Genomic DNA, 17,117 nt, shown 5'->3' with positions numbered 1-17,117 from the left:
CCCCGCCCCCACGAACCATGACGGACTTGATGGAAAGTACCGAGGGCGATGAGGTAATATGGATGGATGGATTCATGGGGAATACTTGGAGGCAAGTATACGACGGGTACCTCGATTGTTCCACTGTGTGACCGATCGCGGCACTTGCTCGGTAGTGATTGAATATGTAGTAGGGCATAATACACCAAAGAGTAGAATTTTTCAATGATTATGCACTCTCTAGATAGTTGCAAGATCAACAGCAACATGAACGACATGGCATCTAAACCCCACCCACCAGTCACGCGACTCCGGCCACTGCATTCGCTCCAACAGCCGGGTACCCTATACTCAGAAACATCTGGTGATGAGCCTGAACTCCTGCATTGGACAAGTTCTCTCGAGGAAATTCCCGACGGGAAGACAGCCGTCAAAGCCTTTGTAGAGCTCGTATCACGTGTAGTAGTGCTTGACGACGATGAGCAATACTGCATTCAGGATTCTACACGAGGTGGTTTCATCTTGGCTCGCTTCAGCCATGATGGAAGTCAAACGTTTGAGTTCATTGAATCTACTGAAATCAATGACATCCCGACCGACTTTTCGATTGGCGAGGGAAAGGTTCGTTGATGCAACAAATGCTGGTAGAATATGTTGTTAACACACCCGTTAGGCCTTGCAGCTGCACAGAGATGCAGCAACTGGTCAAGTAGCATTGACCGCGCAGGCCAATCTCATACCTGCTGCAGCTCTTGATGCCCTGGGCAGAATCTTGGATGACCTCATCCTTGGCCTGACAGGAGAATGGACACAGCCTTCTGTGCTCAACTTTCCACCAAAGTCTAGACCACTGCCTTTGTGTCCCGAGGAGTCAGATGAGCCTGCTTTACTTCATCTGTGGTTCGAGCAGCGAGCTGCAGAATATCCCGATAGAACGGCTCTGGACTTTCTCGTCAGCCTCGAAAGTGGCAAGAGAATCCAGTATACCTACCAGCAGGTTGAGAATGCTGCCAACGCGCTAGCGGTGGATTTGGTTGCACAGTCACAACCATCTGCCAAGACAGTTGCCGTCCTCATAGGACCCTGCCCAGAGCTGTACATCAGCTACTTGGCTGTTCTCAAGGCTGGCATGACTTTCTGTCCTATTCCAGCAGACGCCCCTGAAGAGAGAAAGGCTGCTCTGCTGGAGGATCTGAAACCAGCCGCAGTTCTGAGTACGTCGGCGCAATCAGTGTCTGCCAGCATTCCCACGATCAATGTCACTCCATACCTCGCAGCATGCGATACAATTTCAGCAAGACAACCATCCTCATCTATCAAGGAGACTGATGCCGCCTACATCCTATACACTTCTGGAACCACTGGCAAGCCAAAGGGTGTTGTTGTCAGTCATATTTCGGCAGCATGTACCATCTCCGCCCTGAGCGCCCACTACGCGTTTCCCTCCCCGGCATCACCAGAGCCCATCAGATGGTTCCAAGGCGCGGCTCCTACCTTTGACATTTCCCTCTTCGAGATCTTTTGGACACTCAGCTCAGGCTCAACTCTCTGCTCCGCCCCTCGCGAGTTTACTCTGCAAGACGTTGACAAGACTGTCACAACTCTCGAAGCAGACATCACCAACATCACTCCTTCTTTTGCCAACTTGCTGGACCCAGCGTCGCTCCAAGGGCTTATGGTCGGCGGAGAGACTCTGAACGCACGCCTACTACAAGACTTTGCAGTCCATAATCCAACTGAAAAGCACGGCTCTAAACCCCGCGGCATTTACAACGGATACGGGCCTACAGAGACGGCCATCTACTGCATCGCCCAGGCCCATGTGCCAGCAGACCAACGAGGCTCCGTCCTAGGAACGCCTCTAGCTACGTGTGGCACCCTGATCGTTGATGAGCAGTCGACATCCCTGAATCCTGTGCCTATGGGTGCGATAGGAGAACTCGTCATCACCGGTCCCCAAGTGAGCAGAGAGGGATACCTCAACCGCCCCGACGAGTCAAGCCGCGCCTTCGTCGATGACGAGAGATGGGGCAGAGCGTATAGAACTGGCGATCGAGCTAGAGTCGTTTGGGACCCTAACGGCGAGCCTGTGGTTGAATTTCTGGGAAGAATCTCAAATGATCAAGTCAAGCTGAGTGGAAGACGCGTTGAGCTAGGCGAGATCGACAGCGTCCTGGCCAGCAGAGTCGAGAACGTGCGAGAGGTACTATCTTGTGTCTGGAAGTCAGAGACTTCTAGAACTGGCTCAGAAAGGGTTGTGAGCCTCGTCGCCTGTTCCGAATCTGACTTCGAACCTGTCTGCGAAAAATGTCTCGTGGCTGCGGAACGATACCTCCCTGACTACATGAGGCCTTTCAAGATTCTTAGAGTCGATGCACTACCAAAGTCTGCATCTGGCAAGGCTGACCGCAAAGCTGCTTTGACATACGTCCGAGAGACTCTGAAACAAGGCCACGTCTCGCATCAGCCAGAATTTGATCCAGAAGAACCCCTTTCCGATCCGGAAGACGCCCAGTTGGAGCAGGAGCTGCTGGCTATCGTGTCTGACATTCTCATTGACAACTCGGTCACTATCACGGCCACCACTCCGCTCGCCGATGTTGGCATGGACAGTCTCCGCGCGATGAGGCTGTTACGTGATATCAGGAAGAAGTGGCCCAGCTCCGGATCTACAGAACGGCTTCAGCCATCTTTGGCCTTACTTCTAGACTCTGGAGCTAGCATCCGCTCCGTATTCTTCCCCTCCCAGCGAGATTCAGATGGCTTGGCCAAGGTGCAGCGTCAACTTGCCGACTTCTCCTCAAGACACATGATCGAGGTCCTCGAAAAGCTCAACATGACCACTGAGGCCGATGTTGAGATGGTCTTGCCCGCAACATGCACACAGAGTCAACTGGCTGTGAGCATGGCAATGGATAAACGCAGTTACATCAGCCATTCTGTTCTGAAGCTCAAGCCGGACACTTCGGTCGAGGCTCTGAAAAGAGCTGTCGAGACGGTGATGACGGAACAGGCCATCTATCGATGTGCAATGCTTCCTTGTGATGATCCACTATCACCGTTTGCCCAGGTTATCCTATCACCCGAGGCATGGCAGCGATTGGACAGCAACTCGAACCGGGTCGTCCACAGGAGAGACAGTATTGGCGATGTTAAGACCTGGCTCGACTTGGCTGAAGAGAAGATCTCCCTCGATTCTCAGAAACTGTACCACGCGCAGATCATTGAGCCTGGGTCCGGCACTGGCCTCTTGATCATCAGTGTTGCTCACTGCATTTGCGACGGCGCATCACTTGAGGCCCTCATGGGTGACATCGCCAGGCGGTATGCTGGATTGGAACCTCTCCCAAGACAGGGCATCTACGAAGCGGTGTTAGACTGGGTATCCAACGTTGATACTGAGACGGACAACATTTGGCAAGAGTCACTAAAGGACTGGGAAACCGAGAGTTTTGATGCTTTGAGCGGCAACGGCGCCAAGGCATCAGACTCTGAGCATAGCATGGTTCAACATGCCAGCGATCTCTCGTGGCAAGCTTTGGAAAACAAGAGCAGGGCTTTGAGAACGTCTCCTCTGTCCATCCTTCAAGCCTCTTGGTCTTTACTCTTGCAACTGTTCTCCGAAGCAGACACGGGGGATGTTGTCTTTGGCAGCGTCATATCAGCCTCTCATCTGCCTGCCCACGCACCCACCTTTTCTGTGGTTCCCTGCCGCGTAGCCCTACCTGAGACGCAAACCATCAGCGAACTTGTCAGAAACCTTGCATCCTCCTCGAGGTTGGCGCAGAGTCATCGACACACATCATTTGGCATCTTCAAGACCCTGCCGTACAGCACTGCCCTGGCCTTGCAAGCATACCCTCAATCTGATAATGAGCTAGTCCCTGTCCCTTGGACTGAGATCCAGAATCCAGCCATCCGTTACGACTTTGCCATGTTTGCCGAGGTCTTGCCTTACTCTCGGGGCAAAGTTGATAACATGACGTTCAAGCTCACATACCGTGGGGACGCCCTCTCAGCGCCCTCGGCGACATGTATCGTGAGGCAGTTTGCAGCACTTACGGAAACCATACTCGGTTCACTCCCTGAGGAAATGGTTCAGAAACTGCCGGCACGCCTGCCCAGGAGCTTGCTTTCTGCGGAAGGAACAGTTCCGGTTGCAAAGCCAGAAGGGGTCAAGGATCGAGCAGAGCTACTACACTCCCAATTCGAGGACCAAGCCGTGTCAACTCCTGACCGTTTGGCCTTGAGCTTCCACACGTCCCTAGATACGCCTCCAGTGGAGATGAGCTACGCAGAGCTAGACGCTAGAGCCAATGGCTTAGCAAACATCTTGCGCGAGGAAGACATTGACATCATCCCCATCTGTCTCCAACGCAGCGTTGAACTCTACGTCGCCATCTTGGCCATCTTGAAGGCTGGCTTGGCCTGGTGCCCAATTGATGATACGTCCCCTGTGCAGAGGAGGACTTCGCTGATCGCTCGGACCCAGAGCAAGGTATTGCTCACAACCACTGACTCATTGCATTTGGTCCAGCCTTGCCTCGACCACGAAAGTCTTGAAGGCATGCGTGTCATTCTCCTCGACCGGTATGCCGATCACAAGTCCTCAACAAGACCCGAGCCACGCCGCAGCGTCATGTCTTCCGGCGGCCTCAGCGGCAAAGATTTGGCCTATCTTCTGTGGACATCAGGCACCACTGGCGAACCAAAGGGAGTCATGATTCAGCATTCTGCGGCGGCAGAAGCCATGCGCGACCTTCAAGTCCAAGTTGAGCATGACGAAAACACCGAGCAAGTACGCACGCTGCAATTCTGTGCCTACAGCTTCGACGTCTTTGTGCAGGACCTCTTCTACACCTGGGGTCTGGCAGGCAGCGTCATCAGTGGCACAAGAGAACTGATGCTTGGAACGTTTGTCGAGTTCATCTGGAAATCCTGTCCCACTCATGCTCATCTCACCCCGTCCTTTGGTGCGAGCATCGATGTTGAAGAGATCAGGGGATCGACTTTACAATATGTCACCTTCATTGGCGAGAAGCTTACAGAAGACGTCGCCGAGGCATGGGCGGCCCCTGGTATCACTACTCGCGCGTACAATACCTACGGCCCAGCCGAAAATGCTGTCGTTTCTACCCTGAGACGCTTCTATGGTAGGAGCAGGGATCAGGCCAAGGCTGCCAATGTTGGCTTCCCTCTCACAAACTGCACGGCCTACGTCGTTCGCGAGGTTGACAACCGCTGGGAACTCGTCCCTCGATACGGAGTCGGCGAGTTAGCTCTGGGCGGCGCGCAGGTCGCAAAGGGATATCTAGCAAACGAAGCCAAAACGACAAAGGCCTTTATCCAGGGAGGTCCCGGCATTGACGAGCGCATCTACCTCACAGGAGACATGGTGCGTCTCAACGACCACGGCTTCGAGTTTCTGGGAAGAAACGATGACTTGATCAAGATCACTGGCGTCCGCATTGAGCTGAGTGAGATCGGCGCTGCCTGTGCGAGCGTGAAAGACGAGGAGGCGGCTGTCGAGCACGTCGAGACGCTGTATCTCCCGCGACCAGGTGACAACAGCAACAATAAAGTTGTCGTCACCTTTGTCTCTGTCAAGAAAGCTGCTGTCGACACAAACAGCATCATGACACAGGTCTTCCAGCGGGCCAGAGATTTGCTGCCTACGTACATGGTACCTGGACACGTCGTGGTGCTCGAAACCACGATGCCGAGGACAGCCTCCAACAAGGTCGACCGCAAGGCTCTGCAAAAGATTTACGAGGAGTCGGACCCAAGTACTTTGGTTGCAAGAGATGGCTCTGCGGAGTCTGACGGTCAGCATACAAAACTGCAATGGACCGAGGTGCAACTCTCTGTTCTCCAGATCATCGCCGACCATTTCCAGGTGGCAGCCGAGTCATTGGCTCCAGATGATAGCTTGGCCTCATTGGGTTTCAGCTCTCTGCAAGTCACCAAGCTGGCGTGGTCTCTGAGGCGACAGCTGAATCGCATGATCGGGGTTCTAGATCTAATGCGGTGCCGATATCTCGGCGAATTGGTCAACGTTGTTGTCGGCAAGCAGCCACATCAGCCGGAGCAGCCTAACGGTGTGTTGACACCAGAAGCTCCCTCCTGGATAGCTTCTATCAAGGACAAGTTGACCAGCAATCTCCGCGGTGATATGCGGCCTCAAGACACGCTGTACATCCTACCAGCGACCCCAGTGCAGGAATCACTCATCGTGGAGACGATGCTCGAGCCTAAAGCGTACTGGGCCCATCGTGTGTTTGATCTGAGCCACCTGGGCGAGATTGATGGCGATCGATTGAAGAAGGCATGGACCGAAGCAGCCCGGCAATTCGACATTCTTCGAACCATTTTCGTTCCTCTCACATCGCTGAAGACAGAGGATCATGCAAACACCGTCACGTGGTCCTCTCAAATCGGCCTCCAGTCCACGATCCTGCAAATTGTTCGGCGCGAGCCAACTGTGGGCTGGACTTGGCTATCTAAGGACAAAGACCAGGATCTGGCCAGCTGGGCCGAGAAGCTGCAGATGGAGCTCACGCCGACAAGAACAATTCAGCCCCCTTGGTCTGTCACATTCACTGAGGGCAGTGGCAAGTTGATGCTGAGCATGCATCATGCGCTCTATGATGCTGTGGCTTCAGAGATCCTCCTCGACACTGTCGCGAAGCTTTACGAGGAGCAAGTTCAGGACATCTCGGACAGCGTCTTACAACTTGAGAGGGGTATGGAGCTAGGTCTTCTACCAACCGCTTTCCAGCGGAACGAGGCTTCTTCATTGTGGAACAGCCATCTAGCCAACCTCAGGCAGTCGGTTGGAGCCTTGAACGCCCCGTTCCCCGACCTGACGCAATCTCGGCAGAAGCAAGCACAGAGAATCCTCAGCTCCAAGAGGCAAATCCCTCATGCATTTACATCTGCTTCACCAGCCCTCCCAACGTTGCTTCAATCCGCATTCGGATGCATTCTTGCTTCATACTTGGAGCTCAAGGCCGTCATGTTCGGCCAGGTCGTGTCGCAGAGGATCCTACACCCAGATCTCGCCCGCGTCATGGGCCCTGCTATGGTTACCATTCCCGTCGTGATTCGAGGCAACGCCTCTTCAGCCGAGGAGCTCTGGAACGAGATGGCGCGCGACTCGTCCAAGCTCTTCCGGAGCGCACATGCCCTGCATCCCGTGGACATCAAGAAGATGCTCAATGAGAGCAGTGGTAGTAGCAACGCCCCCTTCCCAGGCCTCTTTGTGTACCACCCGACTACTGAGGACAATACCACGCAAAACATGTTCCGGGAGGAAGGGCAAGCTCTGTCGCTGAACGTGGAACATCCCCTTGCCCTGAACATCTTCGAGGCCGACGGCACCATTGAACTCACCGGCGACGGGCGTCGCATCTCGCAAGCACAGCTTGATCTGATGATGGATCAGATCTTCGGCCAGGCACAGGCTATGCTGGAGTTACCCCAGCTGCCTCTCGAAGAACTCCAGAATAAAATGGATCGCAGTCTCATTTCCATCAGTGGTCAAGCCACCTCGGATTACGTCGATACGCTCAACCCAACCGAGAGACTCTCTCTGCATGCATCGCAGCATCCTGAATGGATCGCTGCCGAAGAGGTCATTTTCCAAGAGTCGGACGAAGATCAAGATGAGATCGTGACCAAGACTATCACCTACGCCCAGCTGGACACTCTCACCAACGCCATTGTCTCCAAGCTCGCATCTCACGAGTCCCGTCTTCAACCCGACGACGTTGTTGCTCTGTACATGAGCAGAGATCTCGAGTCGCTTGCAGCAACCCTGGCCATCTTCAGGGCTGGCTATATCTATCTCCCCGTTGATGAGGAGTTGCCTTTGGAGCGAAAGAGGCTCCTCATCCGCGACGCCAACGCAAAGCTCATTGTTACCACGGAGGAACTAGTCGGGGGCCTGGACTTGAACCTCGACAGCGATCCAGCGGCGTTGCTGATCCCAGACCTCGACGCAATACTCTCTTGGCCCGTTTCTCAGATACAGCTTGAACAAACCGGCGACGGTGGCTACCTTCTCTATACATCGGGTTCCACGGGCCGTCCCAAGGGCGTTCGCGTTTCCAACAAGAGCCTTTGTCACTTCATTGCCTCTTTCAGCGCCCGCTTGATCGAGTCATCACCTAGCACGGCCAACCTCGGAGGCGCCGGCAAGTATCTCAACCTCACGTCCCGAGCTTTCGACCCCCACCTTACACAACTCTTCGTACCCTGGAACCTGGGCTATCGCGTCGTCATTGGCAAGGACCGTACAGCCATGATAGGTAGCATGAAAGAGGTCATCAGCCAGCTGGGAATTACGCACTTTGGCTCTGTGCCCTCCGTCTTGACTCAACTTGGACTTCGGCCCGAGCAGGTACCTTCAGTCAAAGTGATGACCACCGGCGGAGAAAAGGCTTCCAGCGAGCTTCTAGACCTGTGGTCGAGTCACGAAGAGGGACAACAACAGGAACCTGTTCTCTTCAACTTCTACGGACCAACTGAAGTCACCATCGGCTGCTTGGGCCACGCTGTGAACCCCGACTCTAACGCCCGCAATCTCGGACTTCCGCTCCAGGGCCTTGAAGCTCTGCTCTTGTGTCCTGACACTGGGGACAGACAGGTCATTGCCAAGAGAGGACAGCCCGGCGAACTCTGCATCGCCGGCCCGCAGGTCGCCATGGGCTATCTGGATAGACCTGCCGAGAACGCCAAGAGCTTCCAGACCACCACGCTACTGGGTGGTGGTGAGAAGAGAATGTACAGAACAGGCGACATGATGAGGATGATGCACGACGGCACCCTCGAGTTCCTAGGTAGAGCGGACCAACAGGCCAAGATCCGTGGTCAAAGACTCGAACTCGACGAGGTCGTCTCTTTCCTGAAGCAAGCTGCTGCAGGCGAGGGTGATCTTGACTTTGCCGCTACCGTGGCTGGTAATGGTACTGACAGCTCGCAGCAGCTGTTGGGATTCGTGGCCCGGAAGGCGACAAGCCTTCTAAAGGGCGAGATTGAAGCCGAGGTCGAGGGCTTGAGGAACCAAAGCCAGGCGATGGCGGCACTTTTGGAGAGGATACAAAAGAAGTGTGAGGAAGGTCTCCCAGCCTTTATGGTGCCTGCGTTGCACTGGGTCTCGAGGATTCCCTACTTGGCCGCCTCGGGGAAGGTCGACACCAAGCAGCTGGCCAAGTTGGCAACTGAAATCCTCAATTTCCACGAAGAACCCGCGTCTACATACACTGAGGACACTCTTAGTCCTAGAGAGTTGGCCGTCGTGGATGCCGTGGAGGAGGCTGTGGGCGTTAATGTCAAGGCCACGGCAACAAGCAGCATTCATCGCCTGGGCATCGACAGTCTCTCAGCTGTTCATCTGCTATCCCTTCTGAGAGTCCGAGGCTTTCCCAATCTCAAAATGGCAGAGATTCTGTCATCTTCGAGCACAGTGAGATCCCTAGCTCGGCTTGCCGACCAAGACTCGAGCAGCACATGGCCAACGGTAGACGCGCCGCAAGAGGTCAACACAGCCACGACAGTGGATCTTGGCCCACTTCCTGCCGGTCTCAGTACTGAAGACATCGAAGCTGTCTTGCCCTGCTTGCCTCTGCAATCCGCCCTTGTCGCCCGGTCTCTGGTTTGGCTAAGTGCCAACAGCGTGGACGACGAGGACAAGGACGTGCCGTACGTGGCACAGTTCCAATACCGTCTCTCCCGCGGCACAGATGTCGCTAGATGGAAGGAAGCAGCAGAGCGAATCATTGCATCTGAGGCCATGCTGAGAACCTGCTTCGTTCAGCGAGAAGATGATGTTCGGATCCTGCAAGTTGTCCTCAAATCGCCTCCCTCACCGTTCGACGGCGGAGAAGATCTAGCCGACATCGTGGCCCAGATGAACGTACGACCACCAATCAGGCTACAAATTGGAGCCTCAGATGATTCCGGCGAAACGGTCGTCTCACTGAAGATCCACCACGCCTTGTTCGATGGAGTGGCTATCGACGTGCTTCGGAAGAGACTGGAGCAGAGCTACAGCGGACAGGACACCATCGCTAGCACAAGTCTCAATGCATTGACGAGTCTTTCTACTCATTGCAATCTCTCGGATGCGCAGATGGAATCGACAAAGAGCTCGTGGCAGGCAAGGCTACACGGTTTGCGACCGTGCCGTGTTGGAGCCGACAACAACAACAACGGCGCCATGGCTCGTTCAAGTCTGTCTCTTGGCTACACAGTTTCTCAACTCAAGACCAAGCTACAGTCTCAAGCAACTGACATGCCCGTGTCAGTCTCTTCCGTCTTCCAGTTAGCGACTGCCCTCTGTCTAGCTCAGGTTACTCGGCAAACATCCATCATATACGGTTTCGTTTTGTCGCTGCGGCCTCTTCTCGACCATGTCGCCCCAGGTGTGGAAAGTTTCGTCGGTCCGTGCCTCAACACTTTGATCCAGACTCTCAATCTCCAAGGGAACGAGGCACTACCCGCGATTGCCAGGAGAGTCCACGAGGCACACATTTCCGCCTGCCAGGACGCGATGCCGCTTGTCGCTGTGGAGATGGTACAGCGCTGGTCTGGATCCGAAGATAAGCTGTTCGATAGCTTGCTCAGCATCAACGTTGTCCCTGAGCAGGAGGCGAAGCTTGAGCCAGGGCAGATGAGTCTTGTGCGTACCCAGAGCAAGAGTGATCTGGCGTTGGCCATTGATGTCGATCTACATGCCGATGGCAAGATCAGCCTGACGCTTTCATCGGGCGGTGCGCTCACAGAGTCACAACTGGATGACATTGGCCAGTTGTTCGAGAAGATCGTGGGCAGCTCTACCGGCGAGAATGCAAGAGTCGAGGACTTTGTCTCGGTGCAACTCGGGGCAAACGCGTCTACTCCCATTTCCTACGAGTCCCCTGCTGCAATTGTGTCAGAGCCAATTTCGACAGACAAAGGCTATCAAGAGTCCTTGGTCTGCGTGAAGGGAATTGCCAGTCGTCTCCTGCATCTGAACGCGGCAGACATATCGGACAAGACCTCGCTGTATCAGATTGGGCTGGACTCCATCACCATTCTTCCATTCGTCAAGCTCATCAACAGGGAAGAGAAGATCAAGCTCTCTCCTGATGCAGTCATCAAGGCTCGAACCATCCAAGGCACCGCAAGACTTGTTCAAGAAGCAAAGGCTGAGGCCATCCGCCCCGATGAGAGACAAGATGCGCAGGAGACACCTGAAAACAAGAGCGTCAGCGAGCAAGACGCGTACGACAAGACTCTACAACGACTGGCCAAGGACCTCATGTTCGTGGCGACGCCCCTCCAGGAGGGCATGCTCAGCGCATCATTGGCCATTGAGGACAAGGCTTACACTTACGTCCATACCATCCAACTCTCCGAGCGAGCCCTCGCTGCGGATACTCCCAGTCTGGACAACTTCTTCGCCGCATTCAATGATACGGTGCATGCCTGCGAGATTCTGAGGACGCGCTTCCTATTCACAGAGGACGACGAGGCACCATGGGTTGGTATCGTGTCCCCCACCGAACAGAGCGATCTTGTCAGTTGCGAGGTAGTCAAGACCGGCAGGGTGCAACTAAGGATTCACCATGCCCTGTACGACGCAACTTCGATCCAGGCTCTATGGTGTATCCTGGGCGACAACTATCGCAAGCGACTCCAGGGACATGATCAAGACGGTACACTGCATTTGTTCAGGCCCTTTGCACAGACGGTCGCCACCACTCAGCGAGCCTCGGTCGCCTTCTGGACCAACCTGGTTCAAGATTACAAATACACACCACTCGATTTCCCCGAAGACTCACTTCGGGCGTCATCCGCTTTTCATTTTACGCTAGGTGAGCAGGATCTGGCGCTTCTACAGAAAAGATGCAGGGAACATAGCGTCACGGTCAAGGCGGCGCTTCAGCTAGCTTGGGCCAAGGTTCTTTGTGAGTCCCTGTATCGACAGGGAGATGTCGTCTACGGAGAGGTCATCACCACTGGCGGCGGTTTCGCTGACGATGCAATGCTTGGCCCTACCATCAACACAGTGCCCATGAGGATCAACTTGGCGAATCAGGGGACCGCCGTTGGCGTTGCAGAGGCACTGACTCGAGTGCAAAGGCTGAACGACGAGGTGAAGGGTGACAACTCTATGGCGTCTCTCAGAAAGATCCAGACACTATGGAGGTCTTCAAGCCAAGATGCCGCTGCGACCTTGTTCCAGAGTCTGTTTGTGTTCGATGGTGTTGTGGGATCTGCAGAGACCGACGGCGACGAACCGTTGTTCAAGCCTGCTCAAACACAAGAAGAGGACAATGGACCAGCCTATGACGAATACCCTCTTATCGCCAGCTTCCAGATCAAGAACAGTGCCCTTCGTGGTAAACTGAGAGCCAAGATGGCACCAGAGGAAGTGAGAGCCTTGGGAAGTCGGCTCGAGGCTGCGGTGAGATACATCATTGCAGGTGAGCCAGAGAGGCTGGTGCTGGATATGAGCCTCGTGAAGGAGCACGCTAAGAAAGAGCCTGCTCCGAACGGAAGGAGTCCAAGCGACAAAGTTGATCTGAACGGCTTAGCCCCAACCGCCGATGCCGTTCTCGAGTTGGTCAAGAAGGTGCTCGATACAAGATGCAAAGGCAAACACATCGACTACGACACGAATCTGGTCAATGTCGGTCTTGACTCAATCTTGGCCATTCGCCTGTCAAAGCTCCTAAGGAAGAAGATGGGGATCGCCATGAGCGTCTTCGACATCATCAAAGGCGCCAGCGTCCGCGACATGGCCAAGAGAATGACCTCAACGCCGAAGGTCGCGGCACAGAAACCGAAACCGCAGTTGTTGGCCCAAGAGGAAGAACACAAGGAGTTGGTGGCGAAGCATCTCGGGATTACGAAGGAGAATATCAAGTCCGTCCTTCCAACTCTCACAGGGCAGCGTGCGCACTTGGAGCAGTGGCTACACAACGGCAAGAGATTCTTTGAGGCTCCTTGGGTATACCGAGTTGACGACACCATTGATGCACAGAGAGTTGCGGGCTGCTGGGCTGAACTTTGTCGAGTCCACGAAATTCTCCGGACGACATTCGTCTGGACAGGCAAGGCCTTGGTCCAAGTTACTCTGAATGAGCAGGAGGGACGGGGATTTGCAACACTCAAGGACATGTCAAAGACCATCCAAGCCTTGATCGAAGAACATGTCGGGGAGGAAAATGGCAAGCCGTCAGACTTCAGGCAGCCTCCTGCTCGTCTCTCATTCCTGGAGGCTTCAGACGGAAAGGCAGTTGTGCTTCGACTGCATCACGCGCTGTACGACGGATGGAGTATCAAAATGATTGAAAAGGACTTGAATGACCTCTTGGACGTTGGCAAGGCGGTGGAGACTCGCATGTCTCTCGGGGACGCAGTTGGTCAAATCAGAGACATCAGACAAGCTGATGCTGAACATGCGTACTGGAGAAATCACCTCTCGCACGCTCAAGACACTGTCCTCGCCGGCGATACATCGACATCAGAGCAGAAGTCGCCGTTTGGCAGGCACTTCAAAGCCAGCTATTCCGATGTCATCCCCAGGAAGGTCATCAAGCGCAATGCACGCACATCAGCCGCCATTCTCCTTGCCTACGCAAAGGCACTGGGTCATCTCACAGAGCGCTCCCATCCCACATTCGGCCTGAACCATGCTTCGCGATCTCTTTCTTCCGCAGACGGGATGCAAACTCTCGACTTGACAGGCGCGAGCGCGCCGACTCTGTCCGTTACGCCGTGTTGCGTGGATCTGGAGTCTGAGAACCCGCTAGACTCTGTGCAGGATTATTTGGCGCAGCTCACCAAGTTTTCACAGGCAGATGGGGTGCAGAGATTTTGCCCAAAGTTCAACTCGTACCTCAACATCATCTACACTGGAGAAAACGCCAAGAATGTGCACGAAGCCCAGGCACTCAGAAGGCTTAGGCTCAGCGAACCCCTGGCTTCGGATTACTTCACTGTCACGGAGCCGTCGTTATCCACTGTATCGACGATCGAGGGTCTCGAGACGTCCCACCTATGTCCGCACCAGTTCTTCTTCACTGTCATTGTTGGTCAGGATCAGGATGCCAAAGTATCAGTCACTGGTGTTGACGTGGGAGACCGGGCCATGGTCAATAAATTAGTGCTACATTTCGGAGCTGAGTTGGAAAAAAACGATTGAGGGTGGAGATGCAGATGGAAGGTGGGAATAACCTGGAAGGCGGAATAAAGAACAAGACGCAAGGGAGTGGTATTTGGGTGGATCACGTTAAGTATCACGTGACTATCATGTACTGTAGTGGATCAGCTGGCGCGTGAACCAAAGACGTGACCCTTGGCCAGTTGATATTGTGGACCGGGATTTCTCACCCGAATTATCTCACTGTGGAGATGTAGGGTAGCAAGGAACGAAACAGCAGAATTGCCAGAATGCGAGGCTTTAGTCTTAGGTGATTCTTTAAGGTTACAGCGGTTACGATATTATTATTTTTATAAATTTATTGCCACACAGTAAAAAAAAACACTTTCAACAGAGAAACACGGGCTTTTTTGTAGACCCAGTCTTTCACTCATACTGAAGAAATAGCGCGTCACTAGTGCCCCCTGCCCGTTGATCTGGAGCATGAAGGGCAGCCATGAGAAGAGCCCTCCAGCAGCATTGACGAAGGAGATTGTTATTAATACCTGCTAACACTAACATCTATGTAAAAAGAACAGGATAAATGAAACTATTATGAAGGCATCATAGAAACGAAAAAGATGTGGGGCATCGAAGTAGTCAAAGCACGGGAGGCTAGTCTACTCAGACTTGAAGGATCCCAGGTTGGCTTGGCAGCTTAGGGTCCTTGCGCCCCCAAGGTAGTCTTGTACATGTATCATTCCATCAACGTGACATGTCTCTACAAGAAATCTCTCCATTGGAAGCATGTTGGCATAGGTTGTCACTACCTTGGCGGTAACACCTTGGGGCATGTCAACGTTAAGCAAGTGGAGACCATGAAGCACCTCTTGTGACATTTGAGTTCGGTGTGGCTCGGACCGTTCGGTGACGGGACCTGACGGAGGTCTGTTGATGTAGGAATGGTTGGGCTCCGGATCCTTGACTTGCGGGGAAGAGAGTGAGTCAAGATGGGATGACATCGGTGCGGTGGGACTAATAGAAGAAACCTGTTAGAACGGTCAAAGAAGAAGAAAGTGGTACATGGGCTTGACTCCAGAGTGCTGGTGGTAGAGAGCCAAAAGGATGATTACCAGTGGGTAGGAGAGATAGGTTACGAACGAATTGGTATTGCTTGGTATGGTTTTAACGTTGGCTTGGTACTGACTCTTAGAATCAGCGGGGGGTGCCATATTTACGGCAAGGTGTCCGAGCAGCAGGAAGGAAATTGTGTATGCTCAGTAGCTTTTATAGAAGGTCCCAACGGGAGCTTGAGAGTAAATCGGGGAAAGACAACGAGCATGGTAGGATTGTGAAAATTGGAGGGGAAGATACGGCTCATTTATGTTTCCTTGATGGTAAAGAAGACTGTTTTCAGGAGAATGGGCACGAGAGTTGAGTTTTTGAGGTAGAAGTACACGGGGCGTCGCCAAGCCACCTTGTGTGTACGATTGTGGAAAAGCAAAGAGCAAAGTGCAACTTTTATGCCGACAATTCTATATAGTATAAGCGATGATGGTAGGCGGGTAAGATTTAACTAAACTTGCATTTTGCAGGTTTGGATCTGCGTTAATTGCAAGATGCAGATTCGAAGGTGCAAGGTGCAAAAATTGATATTATTTTTCTGCGTCATGCGGTCCACCTGAGTGACGTGGGCCGTCTCACTACAGAACTGCAGTTTGCAGCTTACCAGCAGAACATGCAACTTTACTACCATCGGCACCTAACCGCTCTCCCAGCTTTGACTGGCTGCAGACCCTGCCCGCCCTGCCTTGACCTGGGTCGTCATCTTGGCCCGTGCGTCAAGCGCTGGTCGCTGATGGAGGAATGCGGAGTTGATACTTGCACTGCTTTTCAGCTCATCGTCAACAGAGGGGCATTTGATGCTGAAGGAATTCCACAGCGAGGATAGAAATTAAGATACTAGGAAGAGAATTAAGTCAAAAACCCAGAACGCAGGATCTTGCGCATGAACTAATTACTCTCTTTTTCCTGAACAAAAACTTGGGTTTTCTACAGCCTCTAACCGCCCAAAGAGGGATATGCTGGGTAATCGAATATTGGGGGCGTGGCCGCTGTTGGTATTAAGGACCAGGCTCTGCCAGCAGTGTCAGAAGATTGACGCTCTTTTTTTTGTGTTTCCACAGACACAGCCAGTTGTGGGACTTCCCTTGCATATCCTTTGTCTCAAACATCCTTATCGCATGATGACAAAGAATTGGGAGCCCCTTCATGAGGAAATCCGGAGACTCTATCATTCGGACGGTAAACCACTAGCCGAGGTCATGCGCCTCATCCAGGGCAAGCATGGCTTCATCGCATCGTGAGTCCGAGCCGCCCTTCCTGTAGCGCATCTTGACGCACCGCTAACGCTTGATATCAGTGAGCGTGCCTATCGAACCCAGCTCAAAAAATGGGGTTACATGAAGAATCGCACTCAGGCCCATCCAAGGCCTAGGAAGAGAGCACAACTACCGGGCCGCTCAAGTGAAGGTCTTGCGACAGAGTCGAATCCACAAGGGCTCACCATTTTTCCGGGTGAAGACAGCTTTCCAGTGAGCCTGCCTGCATTCTCTGCACTTGATGGTGGCCAGAATAACTTGTACTTGGAACAACCACCCCATCTTTCGTCGGCACCGGTCCCCGAGTCTGGACTAGACGATTTTGGCCATGATACTCAGGGGTTCCAGTTTGGTCAGCATGCCCAAGATGCGCAAGGTAGGACCCAGTTACATCGAGCCGCTTTGGATGGCGATGTCGACCAAGTGCGCTCTCTGCTCGAAGCCGGGGCTGCTGTTAATACCCAAGATGTCACTGGAAATACACCGCTTCACTCTGGCGTCACGGGTCAAAACGTTGAAATCGTTGACCTCATTCTTCGATTTGGAGCTGACGCAGATGCAATAAACCACCTGGGGCGTGCTCCTCTTCACCTGGCAATTTCTCGTTCTGGCCTGGTCAATGTACT

General features: G+C 53.4%; 2 protein-coding genes across 2 annotated transcripts; both read left to right on the top strand.

The window, feature by feature from the left end:
• Positions 1-17: 17 nt before the first annotated feature.
• Positions 18-14,173, top strand: NhNPS1 (uncharacterized protein; the record flags this gene model as incomplete). Its single annotated transcript, XM_003042060.1, has 3 exons — positions 18-53; positions 196-600; positions 653-14,173. The coding sequence occupies 3 exons, from the start codon at positions 18-20 to the stop codon at positions 14,171-14,173; spliced, it is 13,962 nt and encodes a 4,653-aa protein (XP_003042106.1).
• A 2,675-nt stretch (positions 14,174-16,848) lies between these two features.
• On the top strand, positions 16,849-17,091 carry NECHADRAFT_29451 (uncharacterized protein; the record flags this gene model as incomplete). The annotated part of the gene is made up of 1 exon (XM_003042059.1): positions 16,849-17,091. A coding segment is annotated over one exon (243 nt), but the record flags the coding sequence as incomplete, so codon positions are not given.
• Between the last annotated feature and the right edge of the window lie 26 nt (positions 17,092-17,117).

Source organism: Fusarium vanettenii, assembly GCF_000151355.1.
Source record: "Fusarium vanettenii 77-13-4 chromosome 11 genomic scaffold NECHAsca_39_chr11_5_0, whole genome shotgun sequence".
NCBI classification, from domain to species: domain Eukaryota; kingdom Fungi; phylum Ascomycota; class Sordariomycetes; order Hypocreales; family Nectriaceae; genus Fusarium; species Fusarium vanettenii.
This window is presented reverse-complemented; position numbering and strand designations above follow the sequence as displayed.